The sequence below is a fragment of the Linepithema humile genome, chromosome 1 (assembly GCF_040581485.1).
Source record: "Linepithema humile isolate Giens D197 chromosome 1, Lhum_UNIL_v1.0, whole genome shotgun sequence".
NCBI classification, from domain to species: Eukaryota; Metazoa; Arthropoda; class Insecta; order Hymenoptera; family Formicidae; genus Linepithema; species Linepithema humile.
This window is the reverse complement of record NC_090128.1, coordinates 11,717,359-11,738,922: the sequence shown is the minus strand read 5'-3', so window position 1 is coordinate 11,738,922 and position 21,564 is coordinate 11,717,359. Positions and strand designations below refer to the sequence as shown.

Genomic DNA, 21,564 nt, shown 5'->3' with positions numbered 1-21,564 from the left:
TTATTTTAATTAATTCGTACAAAAAGTTTTAATTGAAGCGGATGCTATTGCGAAACTTCCGATTGCGAAATTTCCTTGGGAAAGCCTTCGCAAACAAGGTTGAGAACCGTTGACATAAATGATACAGGCTATAGCCTCGGGCTGCAATTTCAAATTATTGTGGAGGGAGGGATAAATAGCGAGAAACAAGGGGCGCGTCCCATCTCTCCCATTTAATCGTGCCGAAGGAACAACCTCATCAGATTCTCCATTTTGGTTCCTCACCGGAAATCCATTTATGTAAACATCGTCTTTCCGTCTCCGGAAAGGGGAAGGAACGGTAAATTTTATCGGGATAATAGCGCGCGCGCGCACGGGGCCTAATCTTTCCGGTGGTGTCGGTATAAAAGTCGAACGAGCTTTTTGTCATCGGGCTCGTTACGCGCGCCTGATCCTACGAGCTCTCGGCTTCCCAGCTGATCCATCTTCGGAGAGAGCCGTAATGACCTCGCTTCTTCCTGCACTTTCGCGGTCGAGCGACATTGGAAAACTCCGTTAACGCGTCCCACACAACATATTGACGGGATAACCGATATAAGGTCCGGCTTGTATCTTACCCTTTTTCTTTTTGTGTCGCAAATGAAATAAAAATGTGTAAAATTAATATACACGCGCCGAATACCGCAAGAATATTTTAAATGCTTCTAATTGGAGCCACATTAATTACACATCAAATTGATTTTTTACTCTCGCGATTTTTACGATTTTATTCTTTACTAAACATAAATTTTCAACAAATTTAATATTTCGTGTATATTCTTATTTAATTAGACATTGAATCAACTTTTTATTCTCGCATTTTTAATGATTTTATTCTTTACTAACTATAAATTTTCAACAAAAATGTAATATTTCGTGTATATTTTCATCATTATTTTAATATTAAGCAAAGAAGAATCGCTTGTGCGCAGCATTTCGTGATGCTATTAACGAAAACCTAAAAGTTAACGACAAATCTTCTCTCTGATCTTCTCAATTAGCAGAGAAGTTTTCAAAGTAGACGGTGCACTGGCTCAAGAGCCAAAAAATGAAGAAGGAAAATATAAGAGGACTGAATGCAAGGGGAATGAAAGGAGGACGGGCGCGGGGAGGGTAGAAATTGCGCGAGATAAAAGCGAATTTATTTCCACGAGTTTCCATTTACGTCGCAGCCGAAGGGCTCCCAGCAGTATTTCGTGTATCGAGACACTGTCATTTTTATTTTCGCTCCATCGCGGGTGGGAGAGCGCGGCGAGAATCGATTCTCTCGAAAACGGTTCTCCATCGTTTGCGACAAAGATCGGCGCGGTGCAGCATCGTCTTCCGACGTCGTTATTTCCGCCGTTATTCCTGAGCCCCGCTCTTCCTATTATTCTTCGTTTAATCGTACGCCGGCAAAAGAGACGGATTTCTCGCGTGTCGATTTTGCGAGCACCGCGAACGAACTCTTGCGTGATTGATATTGCGGCGGGATGTGTGTTATCGCGATCGAGAAACTCCGCGATTTCCGATCCGCTTGCGCGTACGCGGCGGTGTTGGCGAATCGAAGATTTCAATTTCGAGACGTTGATAGAACGAATTGCGACGCGAGAGTTACATAAAAGTAATACGAGGAATAGCACCCGCAAAAATTAAGATTTTGATTGGAATCTGAGTTATATAAAATAAAACAATAATAGTTCCCGAGTAAATTAACAATACTCTGAAATAATAACAGTATTTTTTTAAAATCAAATCAATAGAGATAGTAATCTTCGTTCGCTTCGTTCAGGTTCAGGTTTTATCACGAAAGCCTCTGTGTGTTTAAGCAACATGTTGATAAAACGAATCGCGTGTCCGTTAAATAAAGTAACATAAAAACAGAAACAAAATAGCAATTATAAAAATACAGATTCCAATCGCGATCCACGTTGAACGAGGCAAAATAATAATTTGCATTTGATTCAACAATGCTTTGAAACAGTACTTTCATGCTCGGGTAAGGCTAATGATAATTCGTTTCCTTTACCGTTACGAAAATATTTGTGCTTAAATGAAATGGCTTATGTCATTAGAGTAACCAGGTTAGTCTACGTAATAAAGCAGAGTAAATTTGTGTAATCGAGAGAAAGGGAGAGAAAGGGAGAGAAAGAGAGAGAACACTTCTCGTATCTCGAAACAGTGGTTAAGCAGAAGGAGGATGCAATTAAGCGCGAAGCGGCAGCTTGGTTCGTTCGAGCGCGGCACGTTTTTGCCACGCGCAACGGGAAGGAGGAAGAAGGATCTTGACATTACTCACGTTTTTCTTCAGTCCCTTCAACTGCTTCGAGGATTTCCACCAGGTTAGGACCGCCGGCGGCTTCGAGCCGGTACTCTGACATTTCACGTCATATGTCTTCCCCGCCGATAGCATCTGATTCTTCCCTAAAATCTCCACCTTGAGCGGCTTCACTGTAAAAACCAGTCGTTACTTATTCACTATCGCTGACATAAATGTAAAAAATATGCAAGTGAAATAAAAATATTTATCGGGAAACTCGCAATGTGCTCACTTTCTCAGCCAATAACTACTTATCATAGATTTCCTTGCAAATTTTATGTAACTAAAATGCGCGCAATTTAGCCTTAAAAATATTAAATGTAATATTAAAAAATACAATTGAGATAAAATTTAAAATTTACATTTCATCATATTTAATTCGATAATTCTTACATTAATAATTAGGCATATCTATGTAATTATTGGCAAATACTGGCAATGAAAAAAATTAATTATTAAATTTATGTAAAAACTTAAAACATTTCTTTAGAATATTCAACTTTTCAATATCAAAACGATGGAATAGCAAGAGGATCTCAAGTCAAAGAAGATTGTAATTTTTGATATCTTTTATTGAAACCAATGTTTTAATTAAGCAGCAAACGTATGCTGCTTAATTAAAACATTGGTTTCAATAAAAGATATCAAAAATTACAATCTTCTTTGACTTGAGATCCTCCTGCTATTCCATCGTTTTGAAATTTGCGAGCCTAAACTTCAAGTTATTTATTTTCAATATTAGTTGACTAACATTTTAATTATTTCTTTGTTTAAAATATAAGATATAAGATAAGATTGTTTAAAATATAAAATATAAGATTTCAATGCATCATAATAAAGAAAATATAAACTTTAAAATGCTACGCTTATTAAATTTTATGGTAAAAAAGGCAAAATTTATGGCAAAATTCCAATGCTTAAAATTGAATAAAATGTACATTTTATTTATTTTTATACCTTATAATATTATATCATAACATTTGTTGAATTATAACTTTAAAATGTACATTTTGCGATGCAATAAAATTTTATACTTTAAACGACAACAATTTTAACAATTTTAAAAAGATGTTGCAATTAAATTTTTGTTAAAAAGCTCTGTGCTTGCCAAAGAACTTACAGTCAAGAGAACTTAGACGAAATATTAAACTTTACGAACTAGATTGAACCGGATTAAAACACAATTCTTATCTTTTTACATTTTTATCTTCTTATCTGCTTGCTTATGACTAACGTTACCCTTAGAAGTTCAATAACACATTCTCATTTATGTGACTTTATATCGTTGAAAAGATAAGAGCTCGAATGCAGAGCCTTTCTACTTTTGTCAGTAATCCAATTTCATTCAAAATAATTTGCCGTTCACAACAAGAAAGGTATTTCAATGGCGATCACGTACTAGTCATAAGCGCGACTGCAGACTTTGAGCGCGTGGACGCTCGCTTTTCTGATTTTTATCCTACTCCGAGAGACCCACTTTTGTCCCTTTCCAAGGGATCCGACGTTTCTTGCAACGCACGATAGCGTATAACGAAGGACGCGGTCCGAGAAAAGCGACGGGTGCAAAAAAAAAAAAGAGGGGGGGGGGGGGGGGGGGAAAGCCAGAAACGGAAGAAACGTCGGGATAATTAGGATTCAGTCCGCTCGCGAATTTCATGCCGGGTTCCTTCTCCGTCCGACATTCTCCGCGAAAGTTCTCGGCTAACAGAAGAAAAGAAAACGCAGATCAATGGCGACGATAGAGAGGAAAGAGACAAATCGAGAAAAAATAGAATGAAAGTGGAATGAGAGGAGAGGAATCGGGATGAGAGAGAATGGTCCGCATAATTGGAGCTCGCCGTGAAAGCGGCCGAAAACAAAGACGACCGGGAAGATTGCCGGGCGTAAAACTCTCGGCGAAGTTGAGATTTCATTTGCAAATCAAAATTCATGTCGTCAGGTTGCGTAGATAGGGTGGCGTGAAGAATTCGCCTTTTAGTACTTTTCCCTAAACAGTCGAAGGAATCTTCCTCCTATCATTTTACCTTTTTTACGTAAATTCGCTGCACTTTGTCTTAATTAACTTTCCAGATAAATTATGATAACTTTCTGTTCCTGAGAAAACATACGCACATAAAATATTTCGTATTATTATTACGAAATGTTTGAAAAGTTCAAACTTGTAACAACTTCAAATTTCAAATTTTTATTTTAATAGAATTTTTAATCAAAATTTTATTTCTAAAGTTATTGACGTACTAAATTATATATTATAATAATTCCTAATTTATTAATAAAGTGCAAATTGTACAAATTTTATATACGTATATTATATTTTTTTTGTTACGTTTCGAAATTATTTCGAAATCTACTCTGTTGATTTTAGTTAACGCTTTACGCGTAAAAATTATTAATTCAATTAATTACCGACGCTCGAAAGATTGCAAGAAGAATTAATAATTCTCAATTACTATGTATTCTATTTATATAAAATAAAAATTTTACACTTCATATCTTGTATTATTAGATTGGTATTGTATATGTCAATAAATAAAATTCTTCGGAAATAAACAAAACTGTTTCATTTATTAATCCATGCATTCATAGATTCATTCACGTTCTCTTCTCTCCTAATATTCGCACGATTCTGACGAGTTCCTTTTCACGAACTTATATTCCCAATCAAACGCTCTTTCACAAATGGAAGCGCAAACCCGAAGACTTTCATCACTTCCTCAGATGCTTTAATGAGCCGCTATTATTATTCGCGCGCATGGAGTGGCTTTAATCGAGTTACGAAGCGGTTCAATAAGACGCGCTTCCTTCAAGACGCGCGAGATATTCGCGCGTTTATCGTGCGACTTCTGAAAGAGGAGTTTGAGGAATTGTGCCGTTTTATCTGTTAGGCGCTATGAGAATAACGTCGAAGTGCTGTACTTAAGGCTCGAGAGGTTTCGAAGGATCTGTGAAGATGTTTTGAGATCTAAGATAGAAATTAAAGAAAATTTCTGAAATATTAGAGTTATGAAACATGAATTAAAAATCACAAAATCGAAATTGATTTGATTAATATAATTATGAATTAAATGTAACACAAATAAAACCTTTTTTTCTATATTTTATCAAGTGTAATACGATTTTGGTCAATATTTCAAGAATGAAAAAAAAATTTCTAAATTTTGTTTTTCAGGCGTAAAATAAAGATTAAACTAATGATCAATTTAAAAATTATTCTAAAGTTAATCTCCTCGCCTTAAACTTTATACTTACTCTAGAGCAAAAGTTTGCTAAATTCTTTTAAGACAGTTCAATCTTGTTCGAGCTTTCTCAGTGACTGAAGATCATTAAAGGAAATCGATTTATCCGTTTGAAAATGAACTTTGAATTTGATTTCGACCCAGACGGCATCGAGAAAGTGGGATGAGACAATTTTGCAGCAAAAGAGGATAAAGGTTTTTAAGAGGAGAACGAAGATCTAGATCCGTTTAACGTCTGGCTCAATCTAGAATTCAAAACGCGGTTCAAAATTCCAAGTGATTCGAATATATTCTGACATATAAAACGCGATATAAATTGAGCAAATTAATTTAGCAGACAAAACTGCTTAATATTTGAACAAAATTAATAATTATTTCTACTATTTAAACGCGACAATTAAAAAAAAGAAAAATAGATTATTCTGTGCTTATTGCACAGAGAGTTAAATATATATCTCAGTTATATTGGTTTTTTCAGCTTCAAAATGAGTCGTGAATAGCGTAAAAAAATAAAGAAAAAGTTAAATGGTGGAATTGGAGACCGAGAGAGGCTGGTCGTTAAGTGGCTCATTGGTAGGTTAAAGTCGGTTGTTTCGGGAACGACTGAACATTAGGCGAGTCGCGCGTCTAGCTTCGTATGCACCGATCCCGCGAATCGCCGGCTTAAGTGAAATTTCTCTTGAATCCGCGCTCCATGCGATTCTAAGTGATATTATTGCCATAATTTGGCAAAGCCGCCCGTATCGTTACGGTCTCATCGAAACGAGAGAGGGAGAGCCTCGTTCCTCGCGGTCTACTCTCGTTCTGTTTCTCGCGAAAGCCTGTAAACGAGGCGACGATATACGATCCTTGCAGCTCGGCAAATACAAGGAAATATACGAGGCGTGTAGCGGAATAACACTTGCCAGAAGCCGTTGGGTAAACTAATTAATTCCGGGGAGGACGAAGAATTCAACGTCGGCGAAAACAAATCACCGTCGAAGTATTAATCCTCTTATGTACCCACGAGCAAGAAGATATGTATGTATATTAAGGATGTGTCGAGTATATTCAAGATAACGTATTTCAGAATGCACTTTACGTCAAATTGTGGACTCTTCGACTAGTTTAAAGCTGATCTTTCAATAGACGTATTCTTTCATAATTTTTTTCATTTTTAATATCAATTGCCTTAACAATAAATCAAAATTTGACAGAAAAAATACATTTCAAAGTATTTAAGAGAAACGTAAAATTTAATCGCCGAATTAAAGGACTTCGTGTATTTTTTTTCCTCGCAGCGGAATAATTTCTAAATCTTTCAGCTGCTGATGATAAGGATATCAGGACGTTGAGATGCTCGTGAAAAGATATGATGTCGCCAGATTAAAGGGACAATTCGCGTCGGGTAGAAGGGAGAATTATTAGCTTCCCCGTAGGTTGAGTTATCAGACACAAGGAGTTACATTCCTAAAGTTCACTCGTCTCCGGAGTGGGCTAAACCCTTCTTCCGCCATGTTGCCGGCGAGAGAGCACTTTCGAGAGTCGTTACGCCGTTTGCGACTCCGCGGATTCGCAAACGTCCTCGTTTCGCCGTTGAAATCTGCTGTTCGCCCCGGCTTCGTTACAGGACTGCTTTATATCGTAACTTCCGTCAAGCTCGATGGATTGATAGCGCCCGTAAAACGAGCGGACTCGAGACCCGGTTTGATCGAGAAATATCCCGTACAGTTGTATTACGAGCTACATTTACCTACACTTTGTTTCCTATCTCCAGTTGCTGCTCGTTTTCTTGCTGTAACATGCGCCGTCGTATTATCGTATTACGATACTTTTATAGGACTTTTAGATGCTATATCATGTCAAATGTAAACCTTGTACAAAGCCCAGAAGATATTTTATACAAAATACATTATTAATATTTCCTGTTCTGCAACTTCAAAATTTTCAGCATTCTATAATTCAAATTTGTAATAAATTGTTAAAATTTTATTTTTTTCTTTTTTTGTAACTTTAAAATTTTTAAGCATTCTACAATTCAATACTTAAATTAAACTTTCTAAATGCTCATTTGAAATTATACGTAAATTGAGACTTGTTACTTGTAACAAGAAAATCAATTCACTGTTTTATTTTCCACGTTAAATAATTTAATGTTTAATCACGTCTCAGTTCAAAACTTGAAAAAAATTGGTTGCCAATTTGTTTAAAGAATTCGGAATTTGGCGTGTACACCTGGCATATTATTCCTTTAATCGTTTATAATCTACGCAAAGAAGCTTTATGATCTACAATTATCGCCAGGCATTGCTGGTCGAGAGCAAGCAAAGCGACAATGCAATGAGCAAAATCAAGCTTAATGAGGAACTTCTTTTGATGTCTGATACTCGTTAGGTCGTTACTACTGGCGGGCACGTAATCGTCTGACTATCAACGGTTGAATCTACTACTACTTTCGTTAATGCCCATAGCTATAAAAGACTAATGAGCCTCGCGCGAGCGCGCAGAAAGTTTGCGCGCGCGGAGACGGCTTCATTAATTTTCTTACTAATTAACGGGAGGACGCCGATCGGGAGGAGCGACGGCGAAGGAGATTTTTGCCGAATGGAATTTCTGTGTCGGCGGAATGCGTTCCCGACGGGAGAAAGCCGGGTACTCTTCGGCTTGTTACCTAACTTGATTATTCTTCTGAAACTCGCGCAGACTACATTCTATTCGGAATCAAACGCCTCCGTAGAATGAGTCATTAAAAGTTGAACAAGTTCGCGAGACGATCGCTTCGCCTTTGTTCTTCTCGCGATGTGCCGATTTGCAACCTCGTTAAAGAAGCGCTCGTAACAGCGATTTAAAACAGTCACAGTAAATGAAACGTGCTGACGTCAATGTGCAAAAGTTGTCATTAATAATAGTGCGCCATTACAATGTTTTCCCTTACTCGTATTAACAGCGCACAATGATTATGTTATATATTTATCAACCCAACCCTCTTTCAATTATATTGATTCAATTGAAAATTTCATTATCTATTATGTATTTGTTATTTATCTTTCAAATTTATTCCTGCATCATGTCCTGCATTTAGGTCGCGTGCGCCCGAACATTAATAGATACATTAAATTTTCATGCAAATGGCTGTATATATAAATCTTTTAAACTTTGCCAAATGGATCTATTGTTTAATTTTGCTGCATTTTATACACACTTCCATTTTCATAGATTATTCTGAACGATTTTACAATAGTTGAGTCAGCAACGCGATGTTACGCAACCCTGTGGATTCTGCAGGGAAATACATCATAAGATAAACAATGAGCAGCGACAGGATAGGAAAGAGCGCATTGCTAAAAATAATAAAAATTCATAGCGGTATGCCGCTTCGAGATATATGGAAAAATATACAATATTTTTCTTCAGTGGCGAGCTCTGCTAAGAACTCAATATTCTCTGCTGTTTCGTACCGCGAAACATTGCCCGTCTTTTGTTCAATGCAAATATTCATTGCAAAGTTGCACAAATCGAATCTATTGGTAATATCTTATAAGTATAGCAGTTGTGTCCAATGAATAAAATTGCGAATAGAAAAATATCTTAATTTAAGATAACTATAAGTTCATCTAATTATTGCGAGAAAATCTCTAAATTACAGTAATATGATATATAATAGTTTATGCAGTAATTATTAATATTAATTAATATTATTAGAGATGAATTATTATTAACACAAAATTCATTGATGGTGGAACAGCAACGTTTCTGGAATATTCTGTACAATTAACATTTCTGCAAATAAATTCTCGACAAATCCGATTTATTTCTCAGATAATCGCGTGTCTTCCTATTAGCGCGCGCAACATACAAGAGATCCGTATAGCATTCTATTCCAATTTCGCCATTTCCATTACGCGAAGCTATCGAATAACTATTAACGACGACGTTTCGCTCGTGAACTATTTGCGCATACATCGGGTTTTACTTCGGCCCCGGCGGTGGCATGAAAAATTAATGGGACACATCCGTGGCGGTTTCGAGAGCTCTACAACAATCCACTCGAGCTCCGTGTATTCGTTGACTTCATTGTCGACCGCGGAAACCATTTTCACAAGTCGATCCACTTTCACCAGGCTCTTCGTCGACTCGTTAGGTTTTCGTACGATCGTATTGACGCGACGTGATTATGCAGATAGTTTCCAATTAGCGAAGAATCGAGAGGCGAAGTTGCGAGATAAATTTCTATGTACCAGGCTCGATAAAAAAAAAAAAAAAAAAAAAAAAAAGAGAACAAAATACACGACGATATCGAAATACTGGCGTCGTATTACGTCCAATTATGCAATCTTACGACACTATTTAATGAGATCTCAACATCGGATGGTTATCGTACCCGTGTATTTTCCGCTTTGAGATTTATTACGTTTTCACGATATTTCGAAAATTATAGTCGCATTATATGAGGCTCCAAATTAATAAAAAAACATAGCTAACGGGAAATTTTATTTAATCAGAGAAGCTAACAGATCGAGAATGGGGCATGTGGTCTTTAAATATGAAGCCCGTTTTTTAATTCTGTCCATATTTACTTTCAATCTATTTGTATTATCAAATTATTTAGAATCGATTGAAAAAATTATCTCTGTTGTATCTCTTTTATTTCTCTAATTTGTTTATTTACTCCTAGATTACTTAAAAAATACTGGTACCATTGGTACAAATCTACTTGTTATGGAATTTCAATATTAGAAAACATACGACATTACCAATAATCCTTATTAATGTTCTTCGAATAACCATCGTTTCAGGCAAAAAAAAGTATGTAACAAAAAATATCTAGCTTGCAACTGTAGAAGATGAAAGTATCACGCTTTTCAATCCAAGTAATTGAGCACGTTTGAAATATTTCACGATCGATACAACGTACCGTTTGTACTCAAGCTTTTTACATCACGCGAGTCTCTGAGGCAATCTACGGCAAGTCTTCTCCTTCAGCAGAGCGGATTCCCGTATCTTTCTGCTCAAGGCAGCTTCCGGCGATTTAATTTAAACTTGTTTGTCCGGCGCGCGAGTTTCTTGTCGGATGAATCTCGGGCGTGCCGATGAGCCGCCGTGCCGCTTATACAATTATGAATATTAATTTTCCACCTCCGTGGCTGTTATCGCGATGACGTAGAAGAAGAGGGATGTCCGACAAGATTTAAAAATGTCTATAAAAGTTTAGAAGAGATTCTCTGATAGCAAAAAGTGCAAAAAAATATAGAATAAGGATAGATTATTTTAGCAATTAGCAATTATTATTAATTACATCATAAATTATTTGGTGCTATTATATAATAATAAACACAATCTGCTGTGAGTTGTTTGTTAAAATAGCAAATAGTCTCATTATGAATAAATTAGATTAAAATTTAATTCATTAGACTGCTAAATAAATTTTGTAGTTCTAGATTTTTAAATTTTAGTCCCGGATTTCCAATTTTAGTGGAAAAGATATTGTGGCAAATAATTTCTGGGATACTGAATACATAAAAAATCCTATTTCGGAATTATTTCTGAGTCTACATGCGCACGACGAGCAATGAATAATTCGAACGACTGGACAGTTTTAAATTTTGGGGACGAGAGTGATATCACACGCGAATGGCTGCAATCTGTTTGTGTTCGAGCGACGTCCATTTTCGTCAAATCCGACAGGAATTATTTCGCGCCGATCAATTAAAATGTCCCCTAGTTGCGTCCTTTGACGAACAGTCGATGGTCAATTAGTCGATGAGAAAATTGAAGAATTTTTCATTTTCTGCGTCGCCCAATTTTTCGAAACTCGCTTTTTTTCAAAGCGCGATAGCAATCCATCCAACGAAATCTGACAAGCTAGGTATACGCTATCAGGTACTCGCATACGTTCGTTGCATCGTCAAATGGAAACTTAACACTCGAATCGTATTTTTCCAATAACTGCGTTAGACTGTTATCATTTTTCGCAATTTTCTTAATTTTCGACATCGCAGCCGAAAAACGATCTTAACAAATATCTATTGTTAAGCAAAAAAAAAAAGCAAATGTGAATGTGATAATCGAGTCATCCGTAAAAGTATCTAAACGGATAATATTGACAATATACTTAACATAAAGCTACATTTGCGACGGTCAATGCACACAAATGTGTAAAAGCTATTCGTTATGCCGATGAACAGCTTCCATATGTAATTATGGCGATACATATTACAATTTCGCGAGTAACGAACTCTTCATTACAATTTACATACGTTTCAAAATAATTGCGAACGAATTATTCGCCTCGGGTCGACTTCGTGACCAAAGGAAGCTCGAATCGCAATTTTCCCCGGCCTCCACCGTTAATTCCGGGTCAGAGGATGAAGGGAGGAGGGAGAATTACGTATATTTCCTTTCTACCTCTGTTTTTCATGGAGATTAATCGAACGCCGCCGCAACCGCGGCATGTTGTCCGCGTCGTGCGATTCGTCGCGTTTCGGAGCGGTTTCGAAAGTGGTGTTATTAATGACATCGTGGGGGTTGATTGCTTTTCGACGGGAGGATGCGCAGCCTCGACTCCGATATCCTCGCTCCTGTCCCCGCACCGGATCTCCCCCTTTTTTTAATCGGTGAAAAATGTTTCAATTTCGTCTCGTCGAGAGTCCGCTTTTATTTTCGAAAAAAAGTTCCGGGCCAGACAAATCGGATGCCAGTTAAATATTCACCCAGTTCTTTTCGCGGCGAGAAAATATTGATACTGATATAGAGAACGAGAAGGGGGAGGGAAAACAATGAAGAGGGGGGGGGGGGGAACAGAAATCGGTCGAAAGTATCGCGCCGCGTGGAAATTGACGGGCTTTTGCATATTTATAACGCGCATATCTTGTTCCGCTGCTATCCGGGAAATTTGAGACATTTCCGGGGAAAATATTCGATATTTTTTGTACTTGCATAATAGCCGTGCATGCGATCGAGTGATTTGCAATCGTTATTTTACGAGCAAGTAAAGAGTTCTTGACGCACAAAAACCGTCAATTCTCCTTTATGTTGTATAATTTGCGTTCGAACGGAGCTTCGATACACTATGGAAATTCCGATGTTTTTATAGACTCGGAATGGAGAAAACTACGTAAAACGTAGATTCTTATCCTTGCTGAAATTAGTTCATTTCCTCTTTCGTTTACGCTTTCTCGTTCTCGTAAATAAAGAAGTGACGACGTTCGCAGCCTGATTAGGCTCGCTCTCTGGGAAAAAAAAACTTATTTCCACGGAGAGAGTAGGTCGACGCGATGCCAGGTCGTTCGCAATTAGCGTTAATTGGAACGAGCGTACTCACTGTTAAGCTCTATGATGACGGTGGTGGCAGGCGGCGGTGCTAATTGAGTGTTATTCGCTCGACAGGACAACTTGGCGTGATGATGCCCCCTCGTGAGAGCCTTTACAGTCACGTTGCTGATAGTTACGACATTGGTCTCGCCGCCCGGCCCTTGCGTCTCTCGAACCTCGGTGGACGCCTGAATATTCTGCGATTGCAGATACCACGAGACCTGCGGTCTAGGTTTACCTGCAGAGATAAAGCAAAGTTATAATTAGAAAAGTCGAATAAAACAACATAAATTATTATACTAATATTATCTTCTGTAGAAAATTAATAACCAGAACTGAATTTAATTAAATACAATCTCTTTTGTGATATCTCATACTTAAAATTTGAACCAAAAGTATCCCATTAACAAAGAAATGTTCTATATTATTAAAACGCATGTGTTCTGTTCTAAATTATTCCATCATGCGCAAAAAATGCGGCATTAACGAAATTACTCCACCTGTTTCAATTATAAATATAAAAAATTTATTTAAAAAAGTCTAATATTTTCCTGTTCAAAAGTAATATAATTAGCTTCTAAATAAAGAAACTTGTTGTAAGCAAAAAATCCCTTTTGCGGCAAAATCCCCTATGTTATCGCCAATGTTAATTAGCATGTTCGACAAATTCGTCATGTCGTGAGGACTGTAACATCGACCTGGGATTGAAAGAAAGCTATCGGTGCTGGCGGGACAACGCCTGTCATTACTCCTCTGCCAATGAGCCGGTCGACAGCGAGGGTAATTCGAACGGCGCGTCCCAAGGGCCGCGTCGTGGATGTCACCGTCAATCACGACGGCGGATGAGCTTCATTCGGCCGAAACAACGGTACGGAGGCGCTCCACGTCTCTCGATCTCGAGGATAGACCGGTACTTGCGGCTCACCGCCGCCGACTGCTACGGCTAATTATGGCCAAAATGGACCTGAATACGGAAGATCCCGGAAACTTCCGAGAAGAGATCCACGTTCACGGACGGATGCATTGAAGGTGGCGCACGTAACTCATGACATTGCACTAATTTACTGCTAACTAATTAGCAAGATACAACTTGTCGTGCAGAATGTAAGGAAGCTGGTAAACTATCAAACTGGCATAGCGAGTCATCCGCCGCGAGAGACTACTTGTAAATGGTAATTGTAAACCGGAAGCGACAATAAACCGGCTCCGACAATAAAGCAGTCCGAGACTGATTATATATGCGGGATAAGTTTAAGGGAAATTCTCAGTTCTGTTTATTCAAAATGGGTCTCTCGCGAATTTGCACATTAATATAAGTCATATGATAATTAGTGATATTTTTCCCCAGCAATTTTTGAGAGAGAATTCCATTCTTTTTATATATACTTTTTTTATATTAATTTCGCAATTTTTATACAAAATCTGAATCTGATAATTAATGATTCCCAAAAATGCATGAAACATTTCTGTTTAAAATGTCTTTTGACTAGAGTATTCTTATTTTTTCGTTCTGTTTCACATGTTAATGTAAATCATGATAATTGATGATACTTTTCTCTAGCAATTTTTTGGAAAAGAATTCTGTTCTTTTAAATATGCCATTTAAATATTAATTTCGCAATTTTACTACGAAAGATGTACGTGAAATAATGATTTCTAAAAATGCATAAAACATTTCTGTTTAAAATTTCTTTTGACTAGCACTCTTATTTCTTCGTTTTGTTTCACAAAACAGTATTCTATTACTTTTTCAATAAAGAATAATTTCCAAAAAATTCCTATATCACCAGTTTCAAACGGTTCCCTTAATTTTTTACAGAGAAAGTAATTTGAAGCAAGAATTTGATTTCAAACGCAAGAATGATATTGCGAAAGATGAGAATTCTTGTTTCGAAGGAAGTCTCCGTTTCCAATTCCGAAGACGCCTCGTAGTAAACAGTACCATTGTACGAGCAAACAGCGTCGTGTACTATTGAGCGATGCTCGATATTAACGGATATACCTGCCGCCTAATCAACAGTTATTCTAGATGAACCATCTATCTATATAGCTCACAAACGTCCGACTGTCCTATAGCTGTCTACCTGGATATCTATCCAATCAAAGAGACGTTGTGTATACATCTTGGCGAAAGCCGTGATCGTTGACACTGATAGTTAGTTAGAACGGTACTAATTAGAAACGGCTATTTGCTCGCTTAGAACTCTACATTAATAATCCGGAGACTGGCATTTGCATAGCTAGTTTCTGAAGCGCAATGTTAGAATCCTTATGTTATGCATTTAATTAACGACTTTCTCTCCGTTTATTTTCCTAGTTTCATATTTTCAGATAATATGTCTCTAATTTTCCGTCCTCCTCTTTTAATTATACATTTATTAAGTAAAAATGAATAAAAAATGTTTGAAAAAAAAAAAACTGTCTCGCAAAACAAAAATTTATCTCTCAGTAAAGAATTTTATAATGCAATTCTTAATAAAGAGAGTTTGCTCAATCAAAATTTAATTTTTAAAACAATTAATAAAAGTTTTATTTTTTTATTAAATTTCAAAGTTTTACTTGCACCAAGTTTAACTCGAGATTTGCCGAATTATAATTTATTCTGACTTGCAACATTAGAACAAATGCAGATATATGTTCTCTACATTGTTCTCTTAATGCGCGAGTGACATGGATTCGCATATTTTGCGAGATAGGCTTTAGCGGAACATAAAACACTCGAGGCATAAAATAATTTATCAAATGTAGATTATAAATGAGCCTAACAACGGACGCGCACCGGAAGTACGAAAAGAAACAAACAGGTAATCCTACATGCCCGTTATGGCGGGACACGTATTATCTACAATCGCGTTAATTTCCCAGGTACAATGCACAGAAATCGCATTAATTTCTCGGACTACACGTTCATTAAACAATAACCAGGAAATGAACAGGCGTCCCGTCGCGAAATCGAAGCTACCCTGTGCGCGTTCAGGAAGCGTGTCTGTTGCGTGCTGGATAATCCGAGGAGACCTTCTAATTAATGCACACAATTGTGCTCACTGCAAGCGTGCATCAAAATGTCGATGCTAAAAAATAAGGCAACAATCAAACGATGTCTGCTGTTGCAACTTTGTAATTCTTCTTCAATTGATTCGCATTTCTATCTTAATTTTGTTTTCTGTTATACAATATATTCTATATTATACATTTCTATATTCTATTTCTATTTTAATTCGTGTATTCTTTTATTAAATAGTATATGAATTATCCTACTTATATAATTGATCTATTTTGCAATATTTTACATGTTAATAAAATTCATTAAAATCTCATATATAGAGCAGCTTGAAAATTTAAATCTTAACGTTAATTTTTGATCGAATTTAGAATCACATTATATTCGACAAAAACCTGCAAAATAAGAATATTAACGCGGTTGACATTTAAAGGTACCATTGCGAATGTTTGTAATATTTTTCTTGTCGCGACAACGAAAATTCTTGTTTGCCGCGAGATAACTCTAAGCTCTGTCTGAAAAAGGTGATAATAAGTGTTCATTAAGCTCTATACTATAATTAATTCCGCCATCGAGACCACCATTTTCATCGTTCCCCGTGGGATAATTCCCCGCCGCTGCATAGGATACAAATATATCCCGCTGGTGGTATCTCGGAGGGCTTTTCTCCATCCGTTTCCTTGCGTTTCCCAACGACCTCGCTTTAGAGCGCACTTCACAATCGTAATACATGAAATATGGCGTATAAGGTGTGACCATAAATTCTTTCTCGACAAGTAATGCGAAAGAGAACTATCGTCGATAATTTTGAATTATAAATAATTTAAAGATAAATACTCTCTTCACAAATTAAATTTCACGTTTCCAAATTTATTTTAATTTTTTTCAAGCAATTATCTAAATAACCTTGCTCCATGTGCAAAGTTAAGATTTTGTATCCGCCATGCAGTGTTTAAAAGAGAGTGAAAAATGCTTTAAATTATATATGCCGAATAACAAAGCGGCGCGTATTATTATGTTTATTACGACTTCTGTGTTGCACGCTTAAAAAATGTGCTATGTATTAAACGTTGCTGTGAACTAAACTCATTACCGTGTTATACCTCGTCGCACGCTGTCGTATTTTTATGACATTGTAGCGTTTCAAACAACATTACCGTATAAACGCACTCGGGATCGCCGCGTCGCACTCACTTCCGTTCGTTCTCGTTAAGAAACGTAAAACAACGATACAGGATGTATTTGCACGGATACTTTTACGGCGCTAATATCCATTTTCCGGTTGTCATTCTGTTATTTCACGTTCCAATTCCGGCAATTTTTCCGCTGTACAATTTAAGCGATAAAGTAAAATGAAGCAACAATCATATAAAGCTGTAAGTCGCAATCACGTTAGCGTGTGCATCGCGAAATCTGCGATATTGCGTGGCGGAAAATATTTAATAATAGTTTCGATGGTAGTACAATATAAACAAATAATCCTACAATAAACTATCAATTCAATAAAGCGATAACTGAACAAAGTTAAACAAATATTTTATTACACTACTATCAATATTAAACTTTAGTCGATAACCGTCGATACGCTTTTGTCTAAATTCATATAAAAACAGAACAGCTTTAGTTCGAGTTTCACTAAACATTTTGTTTTGTGAATATTTTTTTTTATAATTAGTGCGTAAAACGCGTTTATTCTTTCGGATGGTGTAAAGACGAGACATAAGTGGGATGCGCGAGATGTGTACGCATTCTAGAAAATACGAAGGCGAGAATAGAAACGTCAACATGAAATGAGAAGAATGAAGAACGCGAATGGGTGGGAGGAAGAAAGAGGCGGCGAGGGAGAGAAGTAGTTATAGCTGCAGGTCGCGTTAAAACAAACATTTCGCCCTGACCAACGCGCGCCGTGACGCTGTAAAATTGCGTTCGATGCAACGGCCGCGCTGACAATGCAGCGGCGGACAGCGGCCACGGCGGCGGCGACGCGGGGGCGGTGGAAAACAACCGTTGGAAATACACGGTGTATTGTGTGGTAACAATACGCGGTAGAATGAGCGGCCGACGCGGCACGGTGTGGCGTGGCGCGGTGCGTCGGCGGCGTTCCGTTTTACGAAGAATATACTCGGAGCGAAGCCAGTTTTAAACGCGCGAGGCTGGTCGCTCGCTCGTCCGTTTGCTTGCTTGCTTGCTTGCTCGCTCTTTCGCATTTATGTGACGGCAAGTACTCGAAATACGAGTAGAGTCGGGTCAATTATTTTCAACGGTCGCGTTGAATCGAGGACCACAAGCCGCGCACAAGAGCGGTGTGATTGGAGAAGAAATCCGAAGCGAACTTCACCGCTGAACTTTACGTGACGATACGCGTGGCAGGCTTTTGCTGAACGAATGAAAGAATCAACTTTACATTGAAAATGTCTCTACGGAGCTTTTATTTGTTTAAAACGACGGCAGTTGACTGTTTTCTGAAAATGGAGTTAAAAAATAACGGTTATTGTTCGCGAGAAATTTTTAAATAAAAATTTTTTATCAAGTTTGTCGCAGTAAAATTTGTATACGTCGTGAAATATATAGTTGAAAAGTTAAATATCTCTAGAGTTTGATAAAAATCTATGGTGGCAAACAGCCAGATTAATAGAAACCCGATTTTATGAATATGGTTTGCTTGCTATCTAAATTGGGTAAATTTTGAAGAGTAATGAAGTAAAGTTAACGTTGGATGGCAAATATGTAAAACGATAAGGTAATTAATTTTTGTTAACATTTACGTAATGTATTAAAGATGTTCACGAGCAAAGGTGCGTACTTAAACACTCAATGGCAAGTTAGAAATAAATATAAAGTTATAGAATATAAACTTATACCAGCTGGCTACACAAAGTTTCCTTTTTAGAGAGCGTTTGCAGAATGCAAATCTGTCGAACATCATCGTGCAGTAGTTTCTCTCGGTATGCTCTAGCCCAAAGTTCTGTTGATATTAGGAATTACAGCCAATGCGTTATGGCGGACTTTGAATTTCTGCAAGACACACTGTGTGCAAATTTCCTAGTCCCAACTATTTCCACCTCAAAACGGAATGAAAGAAGCATTATCGCTAAGAATCGCAAAATGTACAAATACAAATCCGACGAAGTATGAGTTACCACAAACTTTACCACTCACAACGCGGGCGTAAAATAAAAAAGAAATATTAACAGTGGATTTATTTGCAAAGTTTCGCATTTTAAGGGAAGAATAATTTCGTCACTACAATGGTGAATTATTTCGTGTCAAAACTGCGCGACAGAAATAAAAATCTTTGGAAATGTTAAACTCGACGTAAAATCGTTATTATTAATTTGATATTTAATTTCATATTTAACTTCATATTGAGTGCACGATGCATAGTTCCAAAATTACATGTAACATTCGAAAAATAATAAAAAATTAACGTACTCTTGCTAACAAAACTTTAATTTTTTATTTATCCACAGCGATAAATTTTCAAAAATAACTTGTTTTAGAAGATATGATATAAATACTTTAGGATGAATCGGTTAATTTTCTTTCGGATCTTTAAATAACGCCTCTTGCAGCAGGAAAGTCTTTTACATAGTATGCGAAGATATCGCAGAACTAACAACGAGGACAACGCTACGAGGATAACGCTACGAGGTCAACGAGGTCAGCTCGTACGGGACGGTATGCATTTTGCAGGATTTTATGTCACAATAAAATAAATTAAAACCCATCGCTGTTACTATCCTCTCGCGAGTCGAGCGAACCAAGAATGCTCTAATATAGGTCGTTTCAAAATGAAGCATAGAAAAATTTAAAGTAAATTTAAAAAATAATATAAAATAGCAACACATTCTGACTGTCCCAATTAATTACACTCACTTATTAATTTACGATATGATAAAAATTGCTTCTTATTAAAATGGCTAAAATTATAGAATAATCAATTTTCTGGAATTATATACAGCAACAAAATGCAAAATATGCTTACTATTATATTGTTGCAAAAAATCTATCTAACGTGAGAATCATCATGTTTAATGTCAACGTGATACGCACATTAAACGGACAACCGCATTCAAGGCTAAAAATGTAACGAAAATGTAGGCATGACACGACGTATCAAGCGATATATTTCATTTGTTCTCTGCATTTTGCGCGAAAATTGGCATATCGCATGTTTTGAAACACCATGTATCAAATGGATGGAAAGTTTCGCTTTGCATATGCAGCTCCGGCGTGTACAGTAAACAGGAACGCGTCACGTCGAGTTTTATCCCGCACCGACGTCCCTTTTCGAGCTGTCCGCCGCGTTTTGCGTCCGACTCGGCTCGCGTTGCCAGCTCGCGCGATCTCTGCAGACGCACTGCTTGTTGCGCCTGTCGTAAAGTGCCGTGTTCGGGCCGGTCGAAGTGTCGGAAGTGCATTGTGTGAGACGGACATGTCGGTGCATTCCGCGCTCGAGCCATCCAGTTGCATCAGCCATGAACGCGAGAAAACGAAAAAAGGAGGAAAAAAGCGCATTTTATTTTATTACGAACGCGCCAAAATCGTTGTTACGCTGTCATGCAGACGAAACACGGTTAATAATGCAATAATTGTACGGAAAGAGAAATGTATTGTTCCGCGTTCAATTTAAAAATAGAAAAAATGCATATAGACAATAGAAACGATCGATTCGTAAAACGATTATGTGTTCACCGCTGCTCGATCGCTACGTACTCTCAGATACGGTCTTCGCATCTCCGTTTTTGTACCTTGTCTCGCAGATACATTTCTCTTCGCAAGCGGTAACAAGCGACAATCCCCTTTTTGTAGTAGCTCCTTGTTCGCGTCTAAGGATAGTGACATTAAGGAAGACGGAAGGCGATTTACGTCAGTATAGGGCATTACAAACATGGGTACTCAGTGCACCAAATTGCCATGTTGTATCCTATACCAGAGACACTCATTTGAAATGATAACTTGCTCGCACAGAGAGTACCTTTCACACTACAATTTCATTTGAACAGACCGCAACACAGTAATTATAATTATAATTTGTGCAGCGTGTTGTGCGCGTTAGTGTACAAGCGAAAAAAGTTTGATTTAGTTAAGAGAGAATACAAATTGGTCATTCGAGAAATTTATACCTATGAAATTAATCACGCTACATCATTAGAAATAATTAAACTATATTAATAGCACAATCGCACACATATTATCCGGCTTTATATTCGGCAAATAATGGAATACAAAATGGCGCATTGTGCTGTCCGGAATTGGCGCATAGCGCTTTGGGTCAGTCATACGTTCCGCTTTCCGTTTATCCGGCGAGACATCCTCGGGGACAACTAAGTAACGATTATTCCGGGGCGGCGAGTAATATCCGGCCGGGCGCGAGTCCGATGGCTGAAAACGATGACTCGAATCGTTATACGAAAGCTCGGGACCGCGAGCTATGGGATGCAAGCAGCCACGAAAGCTGCAACCGGGGCTGCGAACTACGCTAATCCCGCTCTCGCATTAATAGGGTCTTTATTTCTCGCTGACGTTGCGCCCGTACCTCGATAAACCGACTACGCCGAACCTGTGCCGCGTTGTGCTAAATCATATGCCGCGAATAAACCGCGATTACCGGCCAAGCGTACAACCTGCAACTCGAAGAACTTGCCGAGCCCGTTGGTAAATCGGCGATCATAGCTAAAACTGACAATGAATCCTATAACTATAATCCTACAACTATT

The 21,564-nt window shown here is 37.6% G+C and overlaps 1 protein-coding gene across 2 annotated transcripts in view; it reads right to left on the bottom strand.

The window, feature by feature from the left end:
- LOC105671998 (nephrin-like) overlaps positions 1-21,564 on the bottom strand; it is a 231,301-nt gene that overhangs the window by 83,001 nt on the left and 126,736 nt on the right. For both annotated transcript variants that reach the window (XM_012366643.2, XM_012366644.2), the window contains 2 exons: positions 12,854-13,081; positions 2,297-2,448 (listed from right to left, as the gene is read on the bottom strand). In XM_012366643.2, the coding sequence (XP_012222066.1) occupies positions 2,297-2,448; positions 12,854-13,081 (380 nt within the window). The remainder of the gene's footprint in view (positions 1-2,296; positions 2,449-12,853; positions 13,082-21,564) is intronic.